The sequence below is a fragment of the Chionomys nivalis genome, chromosome 18, assembly GCF_950005125.1.
Source record: "Chionomys nivalis chromosome 18, mChiNiv1.1, whole genome shotgun sequence".
In the NCBI taxonomy this organism is placed as follows: Eukaryota; Metazoa; Chordata; class Mammalia; order Rodentia; family Cricetidae; genus Chionomys; species Chionomys nivalis.
In genome coordinates this window covers 4,924,955-4,945,482 of record NC_080103.1, presented here as the reverse complement: position 1 = coordinate 4,945,482, position 20,528 = coordinate 4,924,955, and the positions used below count along the sequence as shown (strand labels likewise).

Here is a 20,528-nt window from a genome sequence, read left to right as displayed (position 1 = left end):
GTACACACCTAGAATCCCAGCTACACTCCTGGCTGAGGGGGGAAGATTGCAAACTTGAGATAAGCATGGGCAACTCAGACCTGGCCTCAAAAGCAAAAACAAGGGACTGGGAACGCACCTCAAGAAGTGGAGTGCTAGCGTAGTGTGTGTGAGCCCTGAGTTCTTTCCTCAGCCCCTCAAGAAGTGGAGTGCTAGCGTAGTGTGTGTGAGCCCTGAGTTCGCACAAAGCAGACGGAACCAGTGACGCAGAACCAGTGACGCAGGCGTAGCATGACGCTCGCCTGGAATCCCAGCACTTAGAAGGTTGAGTAAGAAAACTGTCAAAATTTCGATGCCAGCCTGGGCTACAGTGTGAGACCTTGTTTCACAAATAACAAAATAAGTAAATAAAAGACAAAATTAGTAAATGACTAGGATGGGGGGTAGATAAAATACACAACTTGGTTTAACTTCTCTTTCTAAAAAGACATGCTTCTTACCAGGCCACAGAGTGTTTCCTCCTCTGAGGGCTCTGCAGAATTCCCTGTAGTGAGCCGGATCCCCTCCGCACCCCGTTCTGAATGCTTTCCCCTCCTGGCCCCTCTACCCCACTCGCCTCAGCCTCAAGCGCAGGCTTTGGCTACCATACAGGTACTCACGCTGTCTGGGCGAGTCAGGAGCTAGATGCCAGCTGAAGCCTGTGCAGCCCCACCAGCAGAGCCGCGTGGGCGGATGGGAGGGAAAGTTCCCAGTAGGGAGTATGTTGAACAGGGGTACGGACGGGTAGGGTTGTCCATGGACAGGAAGGGCATCTGGAGAAAGATGGCAACTCCTGGCAATTCCTGCTCTTTAGGCGACAGGCTAAAAGGATTTTAATAACCTCCAGGGGAAACTTTCTAAAGCTGAGTAACCAAGGTTCTGATTTGGAGCACTTAATAGGAGGCGCGGTGAAGACTGGGGGAGACTAAATCTGGTGTTTGCCTTCTAGCATACAAAGTCACGTGGGAACAGACATTGAGGCTGGTGGTCATCAAGGAGTGAGCAGTGTGAGGAGGGGCCCGGTCGGGGACAAATGCGCGGTCCCTACTAAAACCCCTAAGCGCCATCCGAAGGGAAAGCTCGGGAACCAATCCAGCCCTCCAGCGTGCAGCGCTGGTGTGGCAGAGGCCCCAGTTCCGGTGCCGTTCTGGCGAGGGCGGGTTCCGGCGCCGGTCCGCGGGGAGGGCGGGGCTTCGCAGTCGCCTTCTCTGGACCTGAACAGCTAGTGCACAGCATTGGGCGAGGGAACCGACTCCGGTGGGATGGAGGCGGGCAGCGTGGCAGACTCGTTCCTTTCCGGTGCCTGCGTGCTATTCACCCTGGGCATGTTCTCCACTGGCCTGTGAGAGCGCGGGTGGACTGGGCTGGAGACAGGACCAGGATATCAGGAGAGGAAAGTGGTCAAGAGACGGGGCTACAATTACTGGCTGTGTCTGGAACCCAGAATGAAAGTGGAATAGGGCTGGATGATCTGGGGCGCTAGGGCGAGGCTGACCCTTCAGCCTGAGGGAGGAGGATCTGCTTGTCGTTCAGGGTGGATGACAAGCACCGAGGACCCATTCTTAACAATTCCCTTTGGGTCCCCTTCCAGCTCGGACCTCAGGCACATGCAGAGGACACGGAGCGTGGACAGCATCCAGTTCCTGCCTTTTCTCACCACGGATGTCAAGTGAGAATATTGGTTGTGATGGGAAAGGCGGAGGGAGGCGCAAGAGGTCCCTGGGGACCCCCCTGCCACACTCAGCCCCTTGGACCATAATCCCTCCCCTCACAGCAACCTGGGCTGGCTGAGTTATGGCGTCTTGAAGGGAGATGGGACCCTCATCATCGTCAATACCGTGGGTGCCGTGCTTCAGACTCTTTATATCCTGGCATACCTGCACTACAGTCCTCAGAAGGTAGAGGCCCACCATCGCACCCACCTCTGCTCCACGCCCTGCCGCGTTAGCAGAGCAGTTTCCTGGAAGACTAGTGGGATGGCATTACTTCCTTTTCTTAGAAGGCCCTTCTGGTTCTTCTTCCCAGGAAGCCTACAAAATGCACTCACAGCTACCCGCCCTCCTCTTGCTCACAAGGCTGGTGGCTTCCCTAGTGGTGTCATTGTTGGGGAGAGGGGACTATATACTGTCTCTGGTCCCTTAGAGTTAGAGCCGGGGCCAGAGGCTAAGAATGGCCATTAGTTCTGCTTTCCCACTCAATCACAGAAACATTCATTTGTCTCCTACTGTATACGTGAGGCTCACATGAAAAGGGGAGGGAGACAAAAAGATCAACTTTCCTTCCCCTGGAGACCTCCAGTGTTGTGTGGGTGAGATTTCCTTCAAGTAACTGGTGCCAGAGACTGGCATGAAGCTGGGGTGAAAACCGACTTCTCCATTAGAGCATGGACCAAGACAGGACGAAGCAATCCCACCAGAGAAATAATGTTCTGGTGTAGCCTAAGTAAGCTGCTTCTCCACAGCACACTGTACTCCTGCAGACTGCGGCCTTGCTGGGGCTCCTTCTCCTGGGCTATGGCTACTTTTGGCTTCTGGTGCCAGACCTGGAGGCCCGGCTTCAGCAGTTAGGCCTCTTCTGCAGTGTCTTTACTATCAGCATGTACCTCTCGCCACTGGCTGACTTGGTGAGTGTGGTGGCCAAGAGGTGGGGAGAGAAGGGCTAGGCTACCTTAGCCAAAGACTGGCTGATATTCTAAGGGGGGAGAGGGGGGAGACCCAGCTCCTGGAAGGAGGCCAGGCAGTAGAGGTGGGTGCGCAGGGTGCAGGAGAGGGCTGGGTGAAAAAGCAGAGGGATTTGGGTCTTTTTTCCACGGAAATTCCTAGGCACAGGTTCAGGAATGGTAATGTGGACCTCAACCAGGAGTATTTCTGCCCTAGGCTAAGATCATTCAGACTAAATCAAGCCAGCGTCTCTCCTTCTCACTCACCATTGCCACCCTCCTCTCCTCCACCTCCTGGTCCATCTACGGCTTTCGCCTCAGAGACCCATACATCACGGTAAGAAGATCCCAGGTGGGACAAGGAGTCTACGAGCAAACAGTCCCGTCTTCATGGCAGCTCTGTGATTGCAGGTGCCCAACCTTCCTGGAGTCCTTACCAGCTTGATCCGCCTTGGGCTTTTCTGCAAGTATCCCCCGGAGCACGACAGGAAGTACCGCCTTCTGCAGACCTGACCACAGGCACCGTAGGGCCCGCTTGATACCAAAAAGAGCTCCTGTTTCTGCTGGTCCTCCTGACCAATTCCACGGATGCAATGGGTTGTGAGGAAAAAAAGTTGATTTTGAAACTAGAGGGATCAAAGAAAGACCTTTACGTAGATTGGATGGGACCTATGGGATGAAATTGCATTTTAAGAGATTATCTTTTCTCATTTTGGAGGCTGAGGTGGTATCTTTAGACTGTGCCTTAAAATAAAGTGCTCCCCACCCCTGCCTGCAGGCTTTGTGCTTTCTCCACGATTCTCAGCCTTCCTGACTCGATACAAGCTGAGTCTGTGACTGGCCTCTGACAGAGCTAGAAGTCACAAAGACCTGGAAGGCCGTTTAAGAAGAAAAAAAAACTTGGAGGTTATAAAAAAAAATGGAAATTGGGTATACATACAGCCGTATGTGGGAAGCCTATAATCCCAGCACTTAAAGGGTTGAGGCAGAGCCGAGTGGTCCCAGCACTTAGGAGGTGGAGGCAGGCAGATCTCTCACTCTGAGGCTAGCCTGGTCTACAGAGTTTTGGGGCAGCCAGGGCTACACAGAGAAACTCTGTCTCAAACAAAACAAAGAGGTTGAGGCAGGAGGGCTGCAAGGTTGAGGGCGGTCTGAGCAACACGCCAAGTTGGACTACTTAGAAAAACCAAACAGATAAACAAAACAGGTTTGAGGATGTAGTTCAGTTGAGGGCTTACATGTTTGAAGCCCAGCAGGTTCAATTCCCAAACACATAATCTAGTCATGAAGCCTCTGCCTGTAATTAGGGATGTCAGGCAGAAGTAGAGAAAGGCATCCTCAGCCATATGTCTGGGATACATGAGACCCTATTTCAAAAAGAAAAGAAAAAGATCTGAGAAGGGGACAGAACACCACCAAAATGCAACGCTAAAGCCTGAGAAGGTGGCTCTCCTGCCTCCGCTTCTTGACTTCCGATATATAGAACCCCAGTACTTAATCCCCAATACACAAGATACACAAGGTTAGAAACTAAAAACTGCACTTTAATGGGGAACGAGGAAGGATGTCCGGACGGAATGCGTGACGGTGTCAGAAGCGTAGCCCCCTGCGGGCTAAATCCGCTCGGGCCTCCAGGATCTGGCTCTGCAGCTCTCGGGCGGCGTCCTCGCAGTCATGAAAGGTGGCCACGCGATAGCCCACAGTGCCCAGGGCGTAGCAGCCAGCGGACACCAGCAGGTAGGCAGGCAGTGGCCACAGGACTTCCTGGCAAGGGAAAGGTAGCTCCAGGCCCAGAGCTCCCATGGTCAGGGCAGCCCACGCAGAGCCCAGGAGCGCCAGTCCCCAAAGCCACTGGGTTAACTTCGTCATGGTCGCTGCAAGGAGAGGAATCTAGGTTGAGGATCCTTTCTACCATTGCCCGCTCTGCATCTGACAAGCATTCCCATTCACTGCCACCCTCTTGCACTTTCCAATCAGCCCGCCACCTTAGCGTACCTCTGGGCGTCGCGTTAAGGTCCGCATCAGCGTCCGGAAGTCCTCTTCTACTACTGCTCTTCCTCCGCACTGCCTTCTGGGAACTGTAGTTCTCAGGACAGCGCCTGGGGAACTTCCGGCTGCGCTCAGGTCCGGGGCGGGGGGTGGGGCGGGGAAGTAACAGAGTGCTCTTTCGGAAATTGTAAGTTAAGTCTAGAGGCGTTTTTGCGCTGCTTTTCCTGGGCACCCAGATCTGGACTGACTGGGACTTGTGGAAAGTTTGAGGATAGGCCAAATGTTGCAGTTTTCCAGCGCAGAGACCACATCATTTAATTATTAAATCATTCTTCCAACACTCCCACCAAACACTGAAGATCAACTCTACCACTGAGCCCTTTTTATTTTGAAACAGGACAGGATTTTTACTAAGTATTTAGGATGACTTTGAACTCCAATTTGAGACCCTATCTGAAAGAAACAGGCTAGTCATGGTCGGAATGTCACATACCTGTGATTCCAGAGGAATGCAACAAAAGAAGAAAGCATCAATGCAGGATAAGATAAAGAGTTGCCTTTAGAATTCCAATTTAAACCAAACAAGAGGGGGTTTTGTTTGATCTTTGGTACGTTTTGGTTTAACATCTTTACGTGTGCATATGTGCGACTGTGTGAGCACATGCTATATTCGTTCGGGTGCCTGCGGAGGCCAGGCAAGCCTATCGAATCCCCTGAGCTGGAGTTACAGGCAGTTGTGAGCTGGGTGACATCGGTGCTCAGGTCCTATGAAACTGCTCAAGAGAACTGAACTACTGAGCCATTTTTCCAGCCTGGGTGTTGCTTTGCTTTGAGACAGAGGTTAATGACTCCAGGCTAGCACTATTTATTATTCCTCCTGAGCTCAGTTTTCACACCAATAACAATGTAAAAATTGATTGCTAATTTAGCTAAAAATTAGAATACATTGAAACTTAAAAGGTAAGAAAGGGAAGTATGTAGGAAAATGAGGATTAATGACAACTAGATCCCCATTCTATGGCCTGGAGTCTATTAGAAGACCATGCCAAGGCACAGAGTTCTGGTTTCAATCCCTAATATCACCAAAAAAAAAAAAAAATAAACAATAAAAGAAACCAGAAAGAAGGAAAAATAATCATATAACTATATGTTATTTGGAAATATAGGTAAGGGGCTGGAGAGATGGCTCTGGGGTTAAGAGTACTGACTGCTCTTTCAGGGGTCTTAAGTTCAATTCCCAGCACCTACATGGTGGCTCACAGCCATCTGTAATGAGGTCTGGCGCCCCCTTCTGGTGTGCGGGTGTTGTACATGTAGACAGAATAAATAAATACATAATAAATAAATAAATAAATAAATAAATAAATAAATAAATAAATGGATTTAAAAAAATAAAAAGGGGCAAGAAACTGAATGAACAGCATCCCAATTTATCACGGTAGTGCTAGAATTTGGCTAAGAAGATGGTTTGTTGGGGGAACTTCTGCAGGACTAGAGGTGTGGCTCAGTCTCCATGGAAGCAGAGGTATGACAGGCCCTGGGTTCATTCCCCAGCACCAAAAACAAAACAAGTACATCTGCAACTAAAAAGAAAGTTAAGTTAGATTTCAACCTCATATTGACGCGGCCTAACATTACCGCAGCCATGACGGGCTGCAGAGTAACAATGCTGAGACTGGGCCTCACCCTTATAATAATCAGGAAAAGCCTCAGCCTGTACCCTGTGGAGGGCCAATCAGACTTGAAGCAAACAAGTACTAAATGTTCCAGTACCAGGGTGGCCTCAAACTCAGAGATTCATCTGCCTCCCGAGTGCTGGGATTAAGGGCATGTGCCACTGCCTTTAAAAAGATACTTCTTTTGGGGCTAGAGAGATAGCTCAGAGGTTAAGAACATTTCCTGCTCTTCCAAAGGTCCTGAGTTCAATTCCCAGCAACCACATGGTGTCTTAGAACCATCCATAATGAGATCTGGTGCCCTCTTCTGGCCTGCAGGCATACATGCAGGCAGAACACTGTGTATATAATAAATAAATCTAAAAAAGAAAAGAGAGAGAAAAGTTACTGTAGCAAATATTTTTTAAAAAATATTTCTTTTTAAAGACTTTATTTTTATTTGTGTGTATCTATGCCACATATAATATTCAGGTGCTCTCTGAGGCCAGAGGAAGATATGGAATCCCCTGGAACTGACCGACGGGAGGCTGTGAAACTTCCAGACCTGGGAACAGAACCCAACTTAGGTCCTTTGAAAGAGCAGCAGTGCTTGTACCTGCTGGGCTGTCTTTCCAGGCCCTGTATTAGGTATCTTGGTATAAGATATTGCTACGCCCATGTCATGAGCCCCCCAGAGACCACCAAGATTCTGACTTCGTATGCAGAAGCCAAGAGCATTTATGGCAGGCTCCAACTTGGGCTCCAGCACAGCACAGCGGTTGGATCAGTGAGAGCTCAGCTCGGCAGGGCTTTGAAGGAGGAAAGATGAGGGGGTTCAGATGGGTCTTAAACTCCTGACTGGGCAGGAGTGCGGCAGCAGAAGTCTTGTCAAACAGGGACCGGCACTGGTGTTGTTAGCAGGAAACTGGCAACCTATATACAAATTAGGTAAGTTATTTCTCTGTTGTGCAGAGAAACCCTGTCTCAAACAAACAAAACAAAACAAACAAAAAATCTAATACATTTTTAAGTCAATACAGGAACCAGACATGGTGACTCAGGCTTGACCCTCAGCATTTGGGAACTGAAGCCAGAGGAGTGCCCTGAAGTCAAGGTCAGCCTGTACCACTGACTGTGTCTGAGGCAAGCTTGGAGGCCTTGTCCAAAAAATAAACAATTTTTTTTTTTTTTAGTTGTTTGAGACAGGGTTTCTCTGTGAAACAGTCCTGGCGGTCCTGAAGCTCTCTCTGTATGTCAGGCTGGCTTCGAACTCACAGAGACCCACCTGCCTCTGCCTCCCAAGTGCTGGTATTAAAGGCGTGCACCACCACCACCTGGCACATTTTTTTTCAAGTAGCACCCAAGCCGGGCAGCGGTGGCACAAGCCTTTAATCCCAGCAATCAGGGAAGCAAAAGCAGGCAGATCTCTGTGAATTCAAGGTTATCCTGATCTACAGAGTGAGTTCCAGGACAGTCAGAGATAGAGAGACACAGAGAAACCCTGTCTCCTAAGACCAAAAAAAAAAAAAAAAAAAATGCGGAAGCTGGAGAGATGGCTCAGTGGCTAAAAGACTGTTCTTCCAGAGGATTTGAATTCAATTCCCAACACTCACATCGTGACTCACAACCATCAGTAACTACAGTTCCACGGCACACAACACCTTCTGGCCTCTGAGGCATGCCCACAGTGAACCGGCACTACCCTCCCCTGTCATCATTCAGAACTGGTTGAGGGCAGTTCCTTCTGCACAGGGCTAAGCGCGTGGCTGTTGGTTGGCACTGTCTACCTGTCTAGCTTGGGTTTAGAAGGAAACATTCTAAACCAAAGGGCTCCTTATTGTAGTCGGTGAAGAAGGAGGAATGTACACTCCTAACTGGAAGACAGAGGAGGAGGACTTGATGGAGGCCCAGGAACTCGATTGGACTGTGGAAGAGAGTGTCCAAAGCCCCGGGACAGCCTTCACACACACGGAGATGGGACAGTTCATGTCGAGTAATTCTCGCGGCTGTCTCCAGGACAAAGAATGCTTTATGGGGTGGAAATAGCAGGAGACAAGCTTGAAAAACTGGCTGGGATCAGGTGATTAAAACCCCCTGAAAAGTATCTGTGTTGTATTAGGGGCTGGAGAGATGGTTCAGTGGTTAAGAGCACAATACTGCCCTTATAGAGGTCGGGGTTCAGTTCCCAGCACTCTCATCGGCCAGACCACAATTACTTATAACTATAGCCCACGGGATGCACGGCCCTGTTCTGAGCTCAGATGCCTGTGTACAGCCCACACACCATAAAAATAAATCTTTTTTATTTGTACTTGTTTTTTTGAAACAGAGTCTCTCTCTAGAGTCCTGGCTGTCTTGGAGCTCTCTGTGTAGACCAGGATGGCCTCAAACTCATGCAGGTTTCCTGCCTTTGACTCCTGAGTGCCAGAATTAAAACTATGTGTTACTACACCCAGCTTAATAAAAACAGTTTTTTAAAAAATTGTTTTAACGTATTCATGGAGCTGGAGCAATTGCTCAGTGGTCAAGAGTACTTACTGCTCTTGCAGAGGCCACTACCTGCATGGTGGCTCACAACCGTGATGCTCTCCCTTGTCCTGTGCAGGCACTAGACACACACAAAGTGCACACATATACAGGCATGCAAAGGACAGACATAAAGATAAATAAATCTTTCAAAAAGTATTTGTATTTGGGGCTTGTGTATATAATTCAGTCATAGAAAGCTTGTCTAGCATGCATAAGGCCCTCAGGACGACCTCCAGGAGCCGGGGGGAGGCAGGGAGTGCATATATGTTGGAGGTGAAGACTTAGTCAGTGGTCTGCCCTATGACCTGCATCCAGGCACCCACAGGTGCCACAGAGATTACTAAGTCCCTCAGGAGGGCTCCAGATAGTCAGATTGTATCTGTCCCTGCCCTGAGATACCTACAGTTTCCTAGGGACAATAGAACAGTCATACATATAATCAACAAAAACACACACTGGGAAGATTACAGCCAGGTTTCATGGGGAAATGACAGATCAAAGATGTGGTACTGATGGGGAAAGAACTCAGGTGAATCAGGGGTTCTGGGGAACTTAACCTAAAGTACCCAGACAGGAAAAGATGACAGGAAGGAGGAAGGAGCCAGAGACAGACCTGGGCCATTGGCAGAGGCATCTGTCTTGTCTGAGTTCAGTGTTTTCAAGCTGACTGAAGGCAGAAGCTGAGTTTGAGCAAAGCCCAATGCACCAAGGTGTGTAGCTGGGCGCTGCCTTGATTGACCTGTGTGGGTCTCTGCACACGCCACAAGCAGATCTGGGTAAGGCAAGAAGGAAATCAGTTCAGCAGACTTCGTTAGACAGTGTTGATTCAAACTCTTAGAGCCTGACCCGGGCAGTTTATTTAGACGCAGCTAAGTACTGTAATTCTGGGAAAAAATTCCTAGTAACAATTATCCCAATCCCGTGTGCACAGAGTGTGATTACAATAAAACTTGTTTGCAATGTACAAGTGACCTCTTCCATAAAGATAAATCTATAGCTTAAGGGCCCAGGATCTGGTGTGGTCTCTGTCATACAGAGGTCACCAAGCTATAAAGTACATGTGACATCTCCCCTAAGGATGGGTTCTATTGACAGAAACAGATAAAGGTCTAGGGAAGGAGAGTCTTAGATAGTGTGAGGGATTTGGATTCCATGCAGTGGATGGTGCTAGGACAGAGACGAGCAAATAAATATTTGCTATATCAAGCAGTGGGAAGCCCGATGAGCTGGTGTAGATCCATCCCATAGAAGGCCAAGTACGAGGAATTGCCACATGACTGAGACGATCCTGGGCTAGACAGCAAGCATCAGGCCAGCTAGTACTAGATAGTAAGACTCCATCTCAGGAAATGGGAAAAGGGCTGGTGAGATGGCTCAGTAAATAAAGGTGCTTGGCCCCATGCCTGATGACCTGAATTCTGTCCCTGGGACCCACATAGTGGAAAGAGAGAACCAACTCCCAGTTAGTCCTCTCTTCTCCACAGGCATTCCATAGCACACACAAACAAATGTAATTTAAAAATGCATTTTACTGACCAGGCGGTGGTGGCGCACGCCTTTAATCCCAGCACTCGGGAGGCAGAGGCAGGAAGATCTCTGTGAGTTCGAGGCCAACCTGGTCTATAAGAGCTAGTTCTAGGACAGGCTCCAAAGCTACAGAGAAACCCTGTCTCGAAAAACAAAAACAAAACAAAACAAAATCTTATCGAAGAAATGGGGTTGGAGAGATGGGTCAATGGTTGAGACATGCTGTTCTTTAGAGGACCCAGGTTCAATTTCCAGCACCCACATGGCAGCTTACAACTGTCTGTAACTCCAAGATCTGACACCCTCACACAAATACACATGCAGGTAAAACACCAAAGCACATAAAATAAAAATAAATGCATTTAAAATAAATTAATGTAATTTAAATTTTTTTAAAATGTTTAAACTGGGGGCAGGGAGCCCCGGGCATGGGAACAGCGAGTGTGAGCATTGGCAGCATGCTGCCCTGCCAGTCTCAAGATTGTGTAGTCGCGAGCAGATTACTTCAGCCTTTCCTTCCTTTTGTGAAAACAGTGTATGAGTCAGGGTTCTCCCACAAAAGAGAACCAATGACAGAGAGAAAGGAACTGATAGACTGATTCTAAAGAATTGGCTCAGCAATTGTGGAAGCAGCCAAGTCCAAAGCCTGAAGGTGGGCCAGCAGGCTGGAGACCAGGAGAGATCCATGATTTCAGTTCGAGTGTGAAGGGTGTGCGCTGCTCGTCCCCTCGTGCTGAGAAAGGCCCATCTTTTGTCCTAACAAGCTGACGAAGTTTATGCGCCACATAAACAGCAACCTTTACTCAAAATCCTACCAGTCTCGTGTTTTCAAACTGGGGTCCGACCCAGGATCTCTTGGGTGCTAGTCTGTGTTCTAGCACTGAGCTACCCCAGGCCTCCTCTATTTTTTCCTTTTTCCATTTTCATGTGTGTCTGTGTGCATGGATGTGTTCATGTGTAAATATGTGTATGCGTGTAGATAATGATGCCAGGAATCCTCTACCGCTCTTCCACCTTCTTCTCTGAGGCAGCAGTACTCATTCGAGCCCAGAATTCACCACGTGGCTAGTGGTCTTGCCCTCTAGTTTGCTCTGGGGATCCCCATCCCCACATAGTAAGACTGAAATCACAGACAGGCTAACACACTCACCTGGCATTTTTTGTGGGTTCTAAGGACCTGAACCCTGTTTTTCACCCTGAGTACAAGCACTTGAGCCACTGAGCTGTCTCTCTGGTTACCCCCCCCCCTTTTTAAAGATAAATTAATCTCATTTAAAATACATTCCTGATGGGTCTGTACCTCAGTGTCGAAGTGCTTGTCTATCGTGTGAGACCTTGCTACCCCCCACCAAAACAGCTGTTGTCATTATCTAAGAAACAAATATTTCTCAGCTACAAGCCTTCCCACAGGATTCAATTTGAGTATCTTTTTTTTTTTTTTTTTTTTTTTTTTTCGAGACAGGGTTTCTCTGTGGTTTTGGAGCCTGTCCTGGAACTAGCTCTTGTAGACCAGGCTGGTCTCGAACTCACAGAGATCCGCCTGCCTCTGCCTCCCAAGTGCTGGGATTAAAGGCGTGCGCCACCACCGCCCGGCTTCAATTTGAATCTTTAACACTATAATCCAGGTAGCTATGATTAGTCTCATTCTACAGTCAAGGAGTCAAAAGCGTGGGGAAGCCACTCCGTTTGCCCCTGACACTCACCTGCTCAGCGTCAGAGTTCAAACTACATCTCAGAGCTGTCTGAATCAAGATGTAGCTCTTGGTGCCAGGAATGTAACTCGGTGGGTTCGGTGCTTGCCACTGCGCATGAGACCCTGGTTCTACATCCACGGGCACAGTGGTCCACATGCAGTCCCAGCACTGGAGAGATGCAGGTAGAAGGATCAGAAGTTGACCAGTTGAAGCAATTGATTTATTGCTTCCAGGGGTCTCCAACTAAAATTTCTGGTGTTATTTTCCAGCGTAGCTAAAGTCACAGTTACTCCAATGACAAAGAAAGAAGGAATCTGCCAAAACACTGATTGACCTTTTGTTTCTGAGTTCGCATAGACACAAAACACAGAATAGCCCAATGACTCCAGTGTGCCATGACCACAGACCTTGAAGGGATAAAGCAGGAGCCTCGTTTCTATCATGGGACTTTCTATAAATCCTGAACAATTGCACAGGCAGCACAATTGGAACCCAGGGCTAAAGACTGTTCGTTTTGAGCTAGGGACAGCTCAGTGGAGAAAGGGCTTGTGTGAGGACAGGATTCAGATCTCTAGAGCCCATTTAAAAACTAGGCAGGCGTGGTAACTTCCTGCAGTCCCAGCTCCTGGGACACAGGGACAAGGGATTCCCAGGGCCAGCTGGCTAGCTTGACTTGGGAGTCTGTGACCTCTAGCTTCAGTGAGAGACTATTTCAGTAAACAGGTAGGAGAGACTGGGGAAGACACTAGACTTCAACACTGGGCCTCCACCCTTGCATGCACACATGTGCACACCCACCTACCCACACACATGTGAATATGCATACATGTGTGCACCCACCTACCCACATACATGTGAATATGCACACACACGCACACCCACCTACCCACATACATGTGAATATGCATACATGTGTGCCCACCCACCTACCCACATACGCGTAAATATGCATGCATGTGCACATCTGCCCACATGCGTGTGAATATGCACACACGTGTACACACCTACCCACATACATGTGAATGTGCATACATGTGTGCACACCCACATACCCACATACATGTGAATATGCATACATGTGTGCACACCCTACACATTCCATACAGAAAAAAAACATGAATTTGTTTAGTAGAGACATGCCTGGTTTTTCCAGCTGCAGCTGGAACCTCTACAGGTACAGGAACCTGGATCTCTCTCCAACTGGCAAAGGATCTGAATCCCAGGGAGGAGCTGCTGAGACCTGTGGGCCACAATTCCCACCCTGTCCAGGCCTAGTGCCCAAGAGGCTAGCTGGGTGTGGCAGTCCCTGGGAGCCCAAGGGGAAGCTTTGAAGTCTCCATTACCAGTAGTTGGCCTATAGCTGTTTGCTATAGATATTGAGAATGCCCGACTCTATGGCCAACTAGGAGCTTCTCTCTCTGTCTCTGCAGGAACCCAACCAAGTAGCATTTATGGCACAATTTTAATAAGTCCAACTGGCTCTAAGCCCTGGAAGGGGTGGATTGGGGAGCAAGATCCTGGCTCTGGCCCTTGAACCCCCAGAAACTTCCATTTCCCTTGAAGGAAGGCAAAGAAATGTATCTAAAGAGAACCTGAAGTACCTGGGCTGTCTGCCTTGGGGCTCTGCCACTGCTGGCTAAGGAGGCAGCAGTATTTGTAACCTAAATCAAGAGCTGCCCAGATTACAGGGCTGGAGTCCCCCAAGGAAGACAGGGCTGCCAGTGTCCCATTCTATCAGGGTTCCCACAGAGCCTGCCCCCCAGTGACTTCACAATGAACTTTGTATGCCTTTCACCGAACCCTTTCCCCTGTCCATCCGTCTGTCTCTCAGCACCTCTGTCCCTGTGGGTCTCTGGCCCTCTGTTGTTTCCCAGCGTCCTTCCAGAGGCCCTGGGGACAGAGCTGTGGAGGCAGGGGCAGTGGGAAAAGGACAGTGTCCGGTTCTCACCAAGGACAATAGGGGGCGGAAAGGGCTGGAACCAAGGTCTGGCGCAGAATAGCCCTCCCGCCTGCCCTGGGCGCCCCCGGGTCCCGCCCTGTCCCACTGGTATGCCCTAAATGCCAGGCGCTCTTCGTGCTGTCCCGGGAGGGAGGCCAGCCCTGCCTACTCGCCTCAGACTCAATGTCCCACTGCCTTCTTGGAGGGTGGGATCACCTTTGACTCCAAGGAGCACCTCGGGTCAGGAGCCAGAGGCCTCCTGCCCGGCTACACCGACTCCGCCCCCGTATTATTTACTCCTGTTTCCGTAGTTGGTGGCGGGTGCCTGCGGGTGTCACTGCCACGTGTGAGCGAACTGGAGGAAACATCTGGCTCCCTCTGTCCTCCAAGGGGATGCCCCTCTCTCACTCAGGTCTACTGCCTCCAGGGTAAAGCAGAGTCCCCCCGGGCCCCAGGTTCTTTGGCCTCTTTGACCTTGGAAGCCACCGTGTCCTCAGGCCCTTTACTTAATGATGGTGATTAGAGGCCGTGATGTCCCTGCCTGGGTTAATTGGCAGGTCAGCTGTTCACAGCCTACAACTAGACACCACAGATAGGCTGAGTATAAAGCTGCTTTTGGCGCCGACCTGCCTTGTAAATCCACCCATTCCTGAGGGATGGGTCATTATTCCTGAGGCACATACTACCCCTGGTCCTACATGGTGGGTGGTAGCAGGTGGCTAGATCCCTTAGCACTGCTAAGACACCTGTTTCCGCTCTTGTCCTCACTCCCCTAGCCATAGATATGATGCTGTCTGCCTGGCTCCAGCTGAGCTAGCCTTCTGGAAGCCTCTGAATACTCAGGAAGCCTTACCCCAGGCTGTATGTGCCCTACCCACTGCTCCCACTCCACGTAAGGAGAAAGTCAAAGTCTGACAGTAAGATCTAGAACCATCCAGCTTTCCATAGACCCAGGACCCACCTCACATTCCTCTGACTTCCCTGCTATCTCTCTAGGGGAGCCAGGAGCCTGAACTCCACGCTCAGGAAGACTGAGATTTCTACCGAAATCTCTGCCCCACTCCCAGCCCAAGGCTAGGAAGGGAGATTTCTGCCCTGCCAGGAGGGTGGTTGGACCCTTGGCTTCCAAAGACCTAGAGCACCCCCTAGCGGCCTTTTAGGGACAATCTGCAGGGAGTGCGCTGCCTAGGTGTCCAGGACAGATGAGCTCACAGCGCTCTCTGCAGGCACTTGGTGTAGACGGGGACAGAGCCAGGTTATGGGACAGGGTAGGGTGGCCTCTAACCCTCCCTCAGAACCCCTTTCACACTTTCATTCATCTTAACTAGACCTTATCCCCTAACTTTTAGGTGCGTCTAAAAAAATAGAATTTTGTCCTTCTTAGAAGGGCTGGAGGACAAGTTCTTTCATTCAAACAACCTACTTTCCATTATCAGGCACTAGTGAGCACACAAAAGTGACCAAGATGTGTGTTCTCTAAAACCTACATCATCCCAGAAGAGGAGCCTTGGTGGCCTAAAAGACAAGCACTCTGGACAGAGCTGCTTCTCATGACAGCGCAGAACACAATCTGAGGGCCACGTGCTTCCTTTCCATCTAGACTGGCTAAGGCTAGTGGTCTGGCTGTTCCTCGATATATTCTGAGAAAACTTATGAATTTCCCAGTATCTGGGACAAAAGATAAAGGGGGAAAATCAGAGTGAAGAGGCAAGGGCTGGAGATTAGCCTCGGGTCCACGTAAACAGGCAAGGGCTGGAGACTAGCCTCGGATCCACGGAAACACAGGCAAGGGCTGGGGACTAGCCTCGGATCCACGTAAACACAGGCAAGGGCTGGAGACTAGCCTCGGATCCACGTACACACAGGCAAGGGCTGGAGACTAGCCTTGGATCCACGTAGGCAAGGGCTGGAAACTAGCCTCGGATCCACGTAAACACAGGCAAGGGCTGGAGACTAGCCTCGGATCCACGTAACAGGCAAGGGCTGGAGACTAGCCTCGGATCCACGTAAACACAGGCAAGGGCTGGAGACTAGCCTCGGATCCACGTAAACATAGGCAAGGGCTGGAGACTAGCCTCGGATCCACGTAAACAGGCAAGGGCTGGAGACTAGCCTCAGATCCACGGAAACAGGCAAGGGCTGGAGACTAGCCTCAGGTCCACGTAACAGGCAAGGGCTGGAGACTAGCCTCGGATCCACGGAAACAGGCAAGGGCTGGAGACTAGCCTCGGATCCATGGAAACAGGCAAGGGCTGGAGACTAGCCTTGGATCCGTGTAAACAGGCAAGGGCTGAAGACTAGCCTCGGATCCGTGTAAACACAGGCAAGGGCTGGAAATTAGCCTCGGATCTGTGTAAACAGGCAAGGACTGGAGACTAGCCTCGGGTCCACGTAAACAGGCAAGGGCTGGAGACTAGCCTCGGATCCACGTAAACAGGCAAGTGCTGGAGACTAGCCTCGGATCCACGTAAACAGGCAAGGGCTGGAGACTAGCCTCGGATACATGTAAACAGGCAAGTGCTGGAGATTAGCCTCGGATCCACGTAAACAGGCAAGGGCTGGAGACTAGCCTCGGATCCGTGTAAATACAGGCACTTGGCCCATGCTAGAGTAGAACAGATGGACGAGGAGAGCAACATCAGTATGAGACTCCTACCTCCCAGCTTGCTGCAAAAGGATCCAGGGTCCTTTGCTCACGGGGAGGACAAAAGTTCATTTCTCAGCATGGGAGCTAGAGTAACAGCCCATGTGGAACCCACAGCCTAGGAGTTAAGGGGTTCACTTCCACTGTAAGATCTGTCCCGGCTTTGAAGAAGACACTGCCACCTTACAGCTCGCGTGCACACGCACACACACTCGATATTAAAAATCTACTCTGGGGCTGGCGAGATGGCTCAGTGGTTAAGAACATTGCCTGCTCTTCCAAAGGTCATGAGTTCAATTCCCAGCAACCACATGGTGGCTCACAACCATCTGTAAAGAGGTCTGGCGCCCTCTTCTGGCCTTCAGGCATACACACAGACAGAATATTGTATACATAATAAATAAAAATTAAAAAAAAAAAATCTACTCTGGTTTGGGAAGACAGCCCTTCCTGTGTTATCCTCTCAGCCTTCAGCCTCTCCCCACAGGTTAACACCTTGAATCCCATTTGCATTTTCTTCCACAGGGGCTCTCTGGTAAGCAGAGGACAGTGCAGTGCCGGCCAAGCTCAGGCACTGGTAGCTGAGGTCTACAACTTATCAGTGCTTACAGACAGAACTACAAAGAATCAACTTTATTCGTCACTCAGGGTTAGTTTCTCTTCTTGCCCTTGCCAGTGACCTTGGCTGGTGTGAGCACTGGCGCTGTTGCCTGGTACAGCGTGGAGGAGATCTTGTTGATGTAGTACAGGCCGACCATGGAGAAGATGAAGCTACAGGATAAAGAGGAGACAGCATATCAATAGGCATGCTGCTAGCAGGGCGGACACAAGTTTCAGGGAAAGAATTCCGGTTTTGGTTTGGGAAATCAGGAAAAAACAAAAATGAGAAAACGGAAGGACTGGCAACATCACAGGGGATCTAGTAACAAGAGACAGGCGTCCCTGTACCCCTTGCCCAGCCGTCAGCTACATACCAGGTGGTGACACAGACGCGGTGGATGAGGCCAGATGCAAAGAGCGCCAACAGCAAGCAGAGGAGGACTGGGGAGGCAAGAACAAGGATGCTGGAAAAGGGATGTCCTGGTGGTCCACACCTTCAATCCCAGCCCTCGGGAGGCAGAGGCAGGTGGAGCTCTGGGAGTCTGAGGTCAGCCTGGTCTACACAGAGAAACCCTGTCTTGAAAAGAAAAAAAAAAAAATCAAAAACAAAAAAGCAAAGAAATGTCCTGCTAAAGGTCAAGAGTTCAGAGGGCCTTAACATTGTTCAGAACACGGCACTGAGATCTGGAGTTGTGTTTGGTTTTTGTTTCACTCGCTTTGCTCCCCATCCCATTTAACTTCCTGGCCATTTCCCCCCGCCCCCCAACAAAACAAAACAACCCGTGCCCTCCCCAAAACAAGAGGAAGCTGAATACGGTGGTACGTGCCTACACAGCTCAAGCAGAAGGACCCTTAAGCCCAGGAATTCAAGACAACACAGTGAGATCCTGCCTCAAAAGCAAATTAATAAATAAAATAAAATGCACTAGCAAGGCTTGGAGAGCAAGGCTCATTCCCATTATTTAGGAGAGACCTAAGGCCTGACAGACAGGAGGGGGTTAGAGGGCAGAAGGGTGAAGAGGCTCCACCTGCCCAGCCGAAGCCAGCAGGGAAAGCAAAGAAAGACAAGGATTGTGTCCCCCGACAACGGTTTCTTTCAGAAAATAACGGTGATAGTACATGTGGAATAAAGTTTAAGAGACAGAAGTTCTGGAAACCTGCACCAGCAAGGGCAGGAAGTGTGGACAACGATGACCGGTCGGTGTTCCCGGGTCAGCCTTTCACACGGCTGCAACTGCTAGGAGTTTCTGTGGGGCTTTCCAGAGGGGATTTCGTCCTGATGCTGACTTTGCTTTGAGAACTTAATTCTCCACAAATAATTAAACCATCAGATCTTTAAGGGAACCATCTAACAAGGATTATCAAAAATTGATCTATCAGGGCTGGATATGTGGAGCTGGTGGAGTTCTGCCTATCTTGAATGACACCCTGGGCTCCATACCAGCACCACATCATCTACCTGAGATGGTGCTGATCCCAGCACTTGGGTGGGGTGGTGGCGGGGGGGGGGGGGGGGGGGGGCAGCAGTTCAAGGGTTCAAAGTAATCCTTGGCTACATTGTAAGTTCAAGGGGAGAAGGAGGAAAGAGAAAGAGCTCTAACAGTGATTGTTGATTCTCCTCTGGTTGGGAATCCTGCTATCGTTTATCACTAACATCCCAGTAAGTACCGCCTTCACAATCCCCTCAAGAGAACCCTAGTATGGGCTCAATTTCACATCAAAAATCCCTCAGTGAACTTGTCTTGCTTCCTTTTCTCACAGGGACAAAAAACACCTTCCTGAGGATGCCTATCAAACATCAGCTCAAACTTAACTGTTTGCTGGAAACCTTTCCCGGGAGCAAGCCAGGTTTTCCTTTTTCTTTCTTCTTTTTTGTCTTTGTGCATCTCTTCCAGTTCCAATGCCAGGAGCTGGACAAAATGCTTGATCCAAAAGCACTCTGTCTTCAAGACAGTTTTAGCAAACATATTTCTCCGATACCATCTTAACCAAGGGAAATTCAGCATCATGTTTGGGACAGGTTAAAAGAGTTCAACCAACTACCGAGTTTCACTTACTCTCTGGGAAGATCTTTGCTTGGAAACCTTTACCAAAGACCAGATTCTCGAGATTATTGAAGGCCTGGGTTGAGGGAATTAAGGAGAAACTCCTGCAACAAGACAGGGCTGGGGAGTAAGAGACAAGCAAAGCCCAGGGCTGGGGAGGAGGCCCACGCGGTCCCCTACCCATCTTCTGTTCAAACACCTCCACCCCAAACCCTTTTCCAGCGTAGAGAGGATACAGTCAGGGAGAAGACGAAAAGGCCGGAGCCCAGCAGGCCCCCCTGAATAGTGAGCCACTCGGTGGAGGCCAGCTGGCGGCTGTATATCTGCATGCCAGCGAAGAGCAGCAGGGATAGGAGGGAGGACAGCGCCAAGGAGGTTCCGGTACCGACTACTGGGGATAAGAAAATGAGTCAAACAAAGCTTCAGGCAGATTCGCCCCGGAGTTCGGTCCGCCAACCACTTCCAAGCGCTCGGGGTACTGCAGCCGCACTCCCTCCCCTCACTCCACGGCGACCTCCAGGAACCCCAAGCCCCCACACCCAAGTTCCCGCCTGTCCCGAGGAAATGCCAGCGCCCTGGAAACCAGGACACGTCAGCTTTACAGAGGCTACCGGGAAAAGAGGGCCACCCCAACGTCCACCCCCGCTAGGGCAGCCCGGGGATTCCGTCGGTCCGGTTACCCATCACGCCCCGCCCGTGGGTCCAATCTGTGCCTCTGGCAGAGAAGGAGAGGAGCCAAAGCCGACGCGGGTGTCTGTACGCAGGCGTCGGGGCCAACGTGGACTCGCTTTACTTCTTCCTCTAGGCGCCTTGGGCGCAGCGCCCTCTTGCGGCAAGGAGGAAATAGTGCTTCGAGGAGCATTCTAGGCCACCGCCCTGCTTGGTCTCCAGCCTTCTTCTGCACCTAGGGGCATCTGCTGCCTCTCAGGACCGGCTGCACTCACTCATGGGGACTGACCCCATGCCCTAGAGTCACCTATGTCTTCTTTACGGTTTATGTCATCTGTAGTACAAGTTCCTCAGACCTCCCTGCCCTACTCTGGTTGCCTCAACATCTCCGAAGACATGCCCCACCCAAAATGTAGCACTCTCAACCAGGAGTTCGTCTTCCTCTGAAATCAGCCTCTTGCTCTATGTGAGTAGGATGAGGAGGGATCGATGAAAGATTCTAATAGAAGGAATGGTTCCTTTCTCGAATGCCCTTCCAGGTTAGCCACCCCCTAGACCGC

The 20,528-nt window shown here is 50.1% G+C and overlaps 3 protein-coding genes across 9 annotated transcripts; 1 reads left to right on the top strand and 2 right to left on the bottom strand.

Annotated features, from left to right (window-relative positions):
* Positions 1-979: 979 nt before the first annotated feature.
* On the top strand, positions 980-3,448 carry Slc50a1 (solute carrier family 50 member 1). 4 transcript variants are annotated; one of them, XM_057793556.1, is made up of 6 exons: positions 980-1,025; positions 1,610-1,687; positions 1,793-1,916; positions 2,480-2,641; positions 2,895-3,014; positions 3,089-3,448. In XM_057793556.1, the coding sequence occupies exons 2-6, from the start codon at positions 1,626-1,628 to the stop codon at positions 3,188-3,190; spliced, it is 570 nt and encodes a 189-aa protein (XP_057649539.1). In that variant the 5' UTR covers positions 980-1,025; positions 1,610-1,625; the 3' UTR covers positions 3,191-3,448. The 4 variants fall into 4 exon arrangements, with proteins under 4 accessions (XP_057649539.1, XP_057649540.1, XP_057649538.1 ...); XM_057793557.1 differs by lacking the exon at positions 980-1,025 and adding an exon at positions 1,188-1,317; XM_057793555.1 differs by lacking the exon at positions 980-1,025 and adding an exon at positions 1,195-1,360 and having other exon boundaries at positions 2,999-3,014.
* A 758-nt stretch (positions 3,449-4,206) lies between these two features.
* Dpm3 (dolichyl-phosphate mannosyltransferase subunit 3, regulatory) lies at positions 4,207-4,735 on the bottom strand. Its single transcript, XM_057794068.1, has 2 exons — positions 4,673-4,735; positions 4,207-4,551 (listed from the first exon to the last, which is right to left on the bottom strand). Exon 2 carries the CDS (start codon positions 4,544-4,546, stop codon positions 4,268-4,270), a length of 279 nt encoding a protein of 92 aa, XP_057650051.1. The 5' UTR covers positions 4,547-4,551; positions 4,673-4,735; the 3' UTR covers positions 4,207-4,267.
* Positions 4,736-17,272: 12,537 nt separating this feature from the next.
* On the bottom strand, positions 17,273-20,505 carry Krtcap2 (keratinocyte associated protein 2). Of its 4 annotated transcripts, none has more exons than XM_057793568.1 (5): positions 19,911-20,505; positions 19,536-19,690; positions 19,312-19,375; positions 17,629-17,695; positions 17,273-17,425 (listed from the first exon to the last, which is right to left on the bottom strand). In XM_057793568.1, exons 2-5 carry the CDS (start codon positions 19,626-19,628, stop codon positions 17,305-17,307), a joined length of 345 nt encoding a protein of 114 aa, XP_057649551.1. In that variant the 5' UTR covers positions 19,629-19,690; positions 19,911-20,505; the 3' UTR covers positions 17,273-17,304. The 4 variants fall into 4 exon arrangements, with proteins under 4 accessions (XP_057649551.1, XP_057649550.1, XP_057649549.1 ...); XM_057793567.1 differs by having other exon boundaries at positions 19,536-19,687; positions 19,980-20,505; XM_057793566.1 differs by having other exon boundaries at positions 19,980-20,504.
* Between the last annotated feature and the right edge of the window lie 23 nt (positions 20,506-20,528).

Excerpts from the sequence above, each read along its gene's own strand:
- Krtcap2 (XM_057793566.1), bottom strand. Across the intron at positions 19,376-19,535 it reads TTTTCGTCTTCTCCCTGACT|GCCTTCAATAATCTCGAGAA; the intron begins GTATCCTCTCTA and ends CCCTCAACCCAG. Across the intron at positions 17,696-19,311 it reads AGCAAAGATCTTCCCAGAGA|TCCTCCTCTGCTTGCTGTTG; the intron begins GTAAGTGAAACT and ends TTGCCTCCCCAG.
- Slc50a1 (XM_057793554.1), top strand. The coding sequence starts at position 1,281 with ATGGAGGCGGGCAGCGTGGCAGACTCGTTCCTTTCCGGTGCCTGCGTG. Across the intron at positions 1,688-1,792 it reads TTTCTCACCACGGATGTCAA|CAACCTGGGCTGGCTGAGTT; the intron begins GTGAGAATATTG and ends CTCCCCTCACAG. Across the intron at positions 1,917-2,479 it reads TGCACTACAGTCCTCAGAAG|CACACTGTACTCCTGCAGAC; the intron begins GTAGAGGCCCAC and ends GCTTCTCCACAG.
- Dpm3 (XM_057794068.1), bottom strand. The coding sequence starts at position 4,546 with ATGACGAAGTTAACCCAGTGGCTTTGGGGACTGGCGCTCCTGGGCTCT.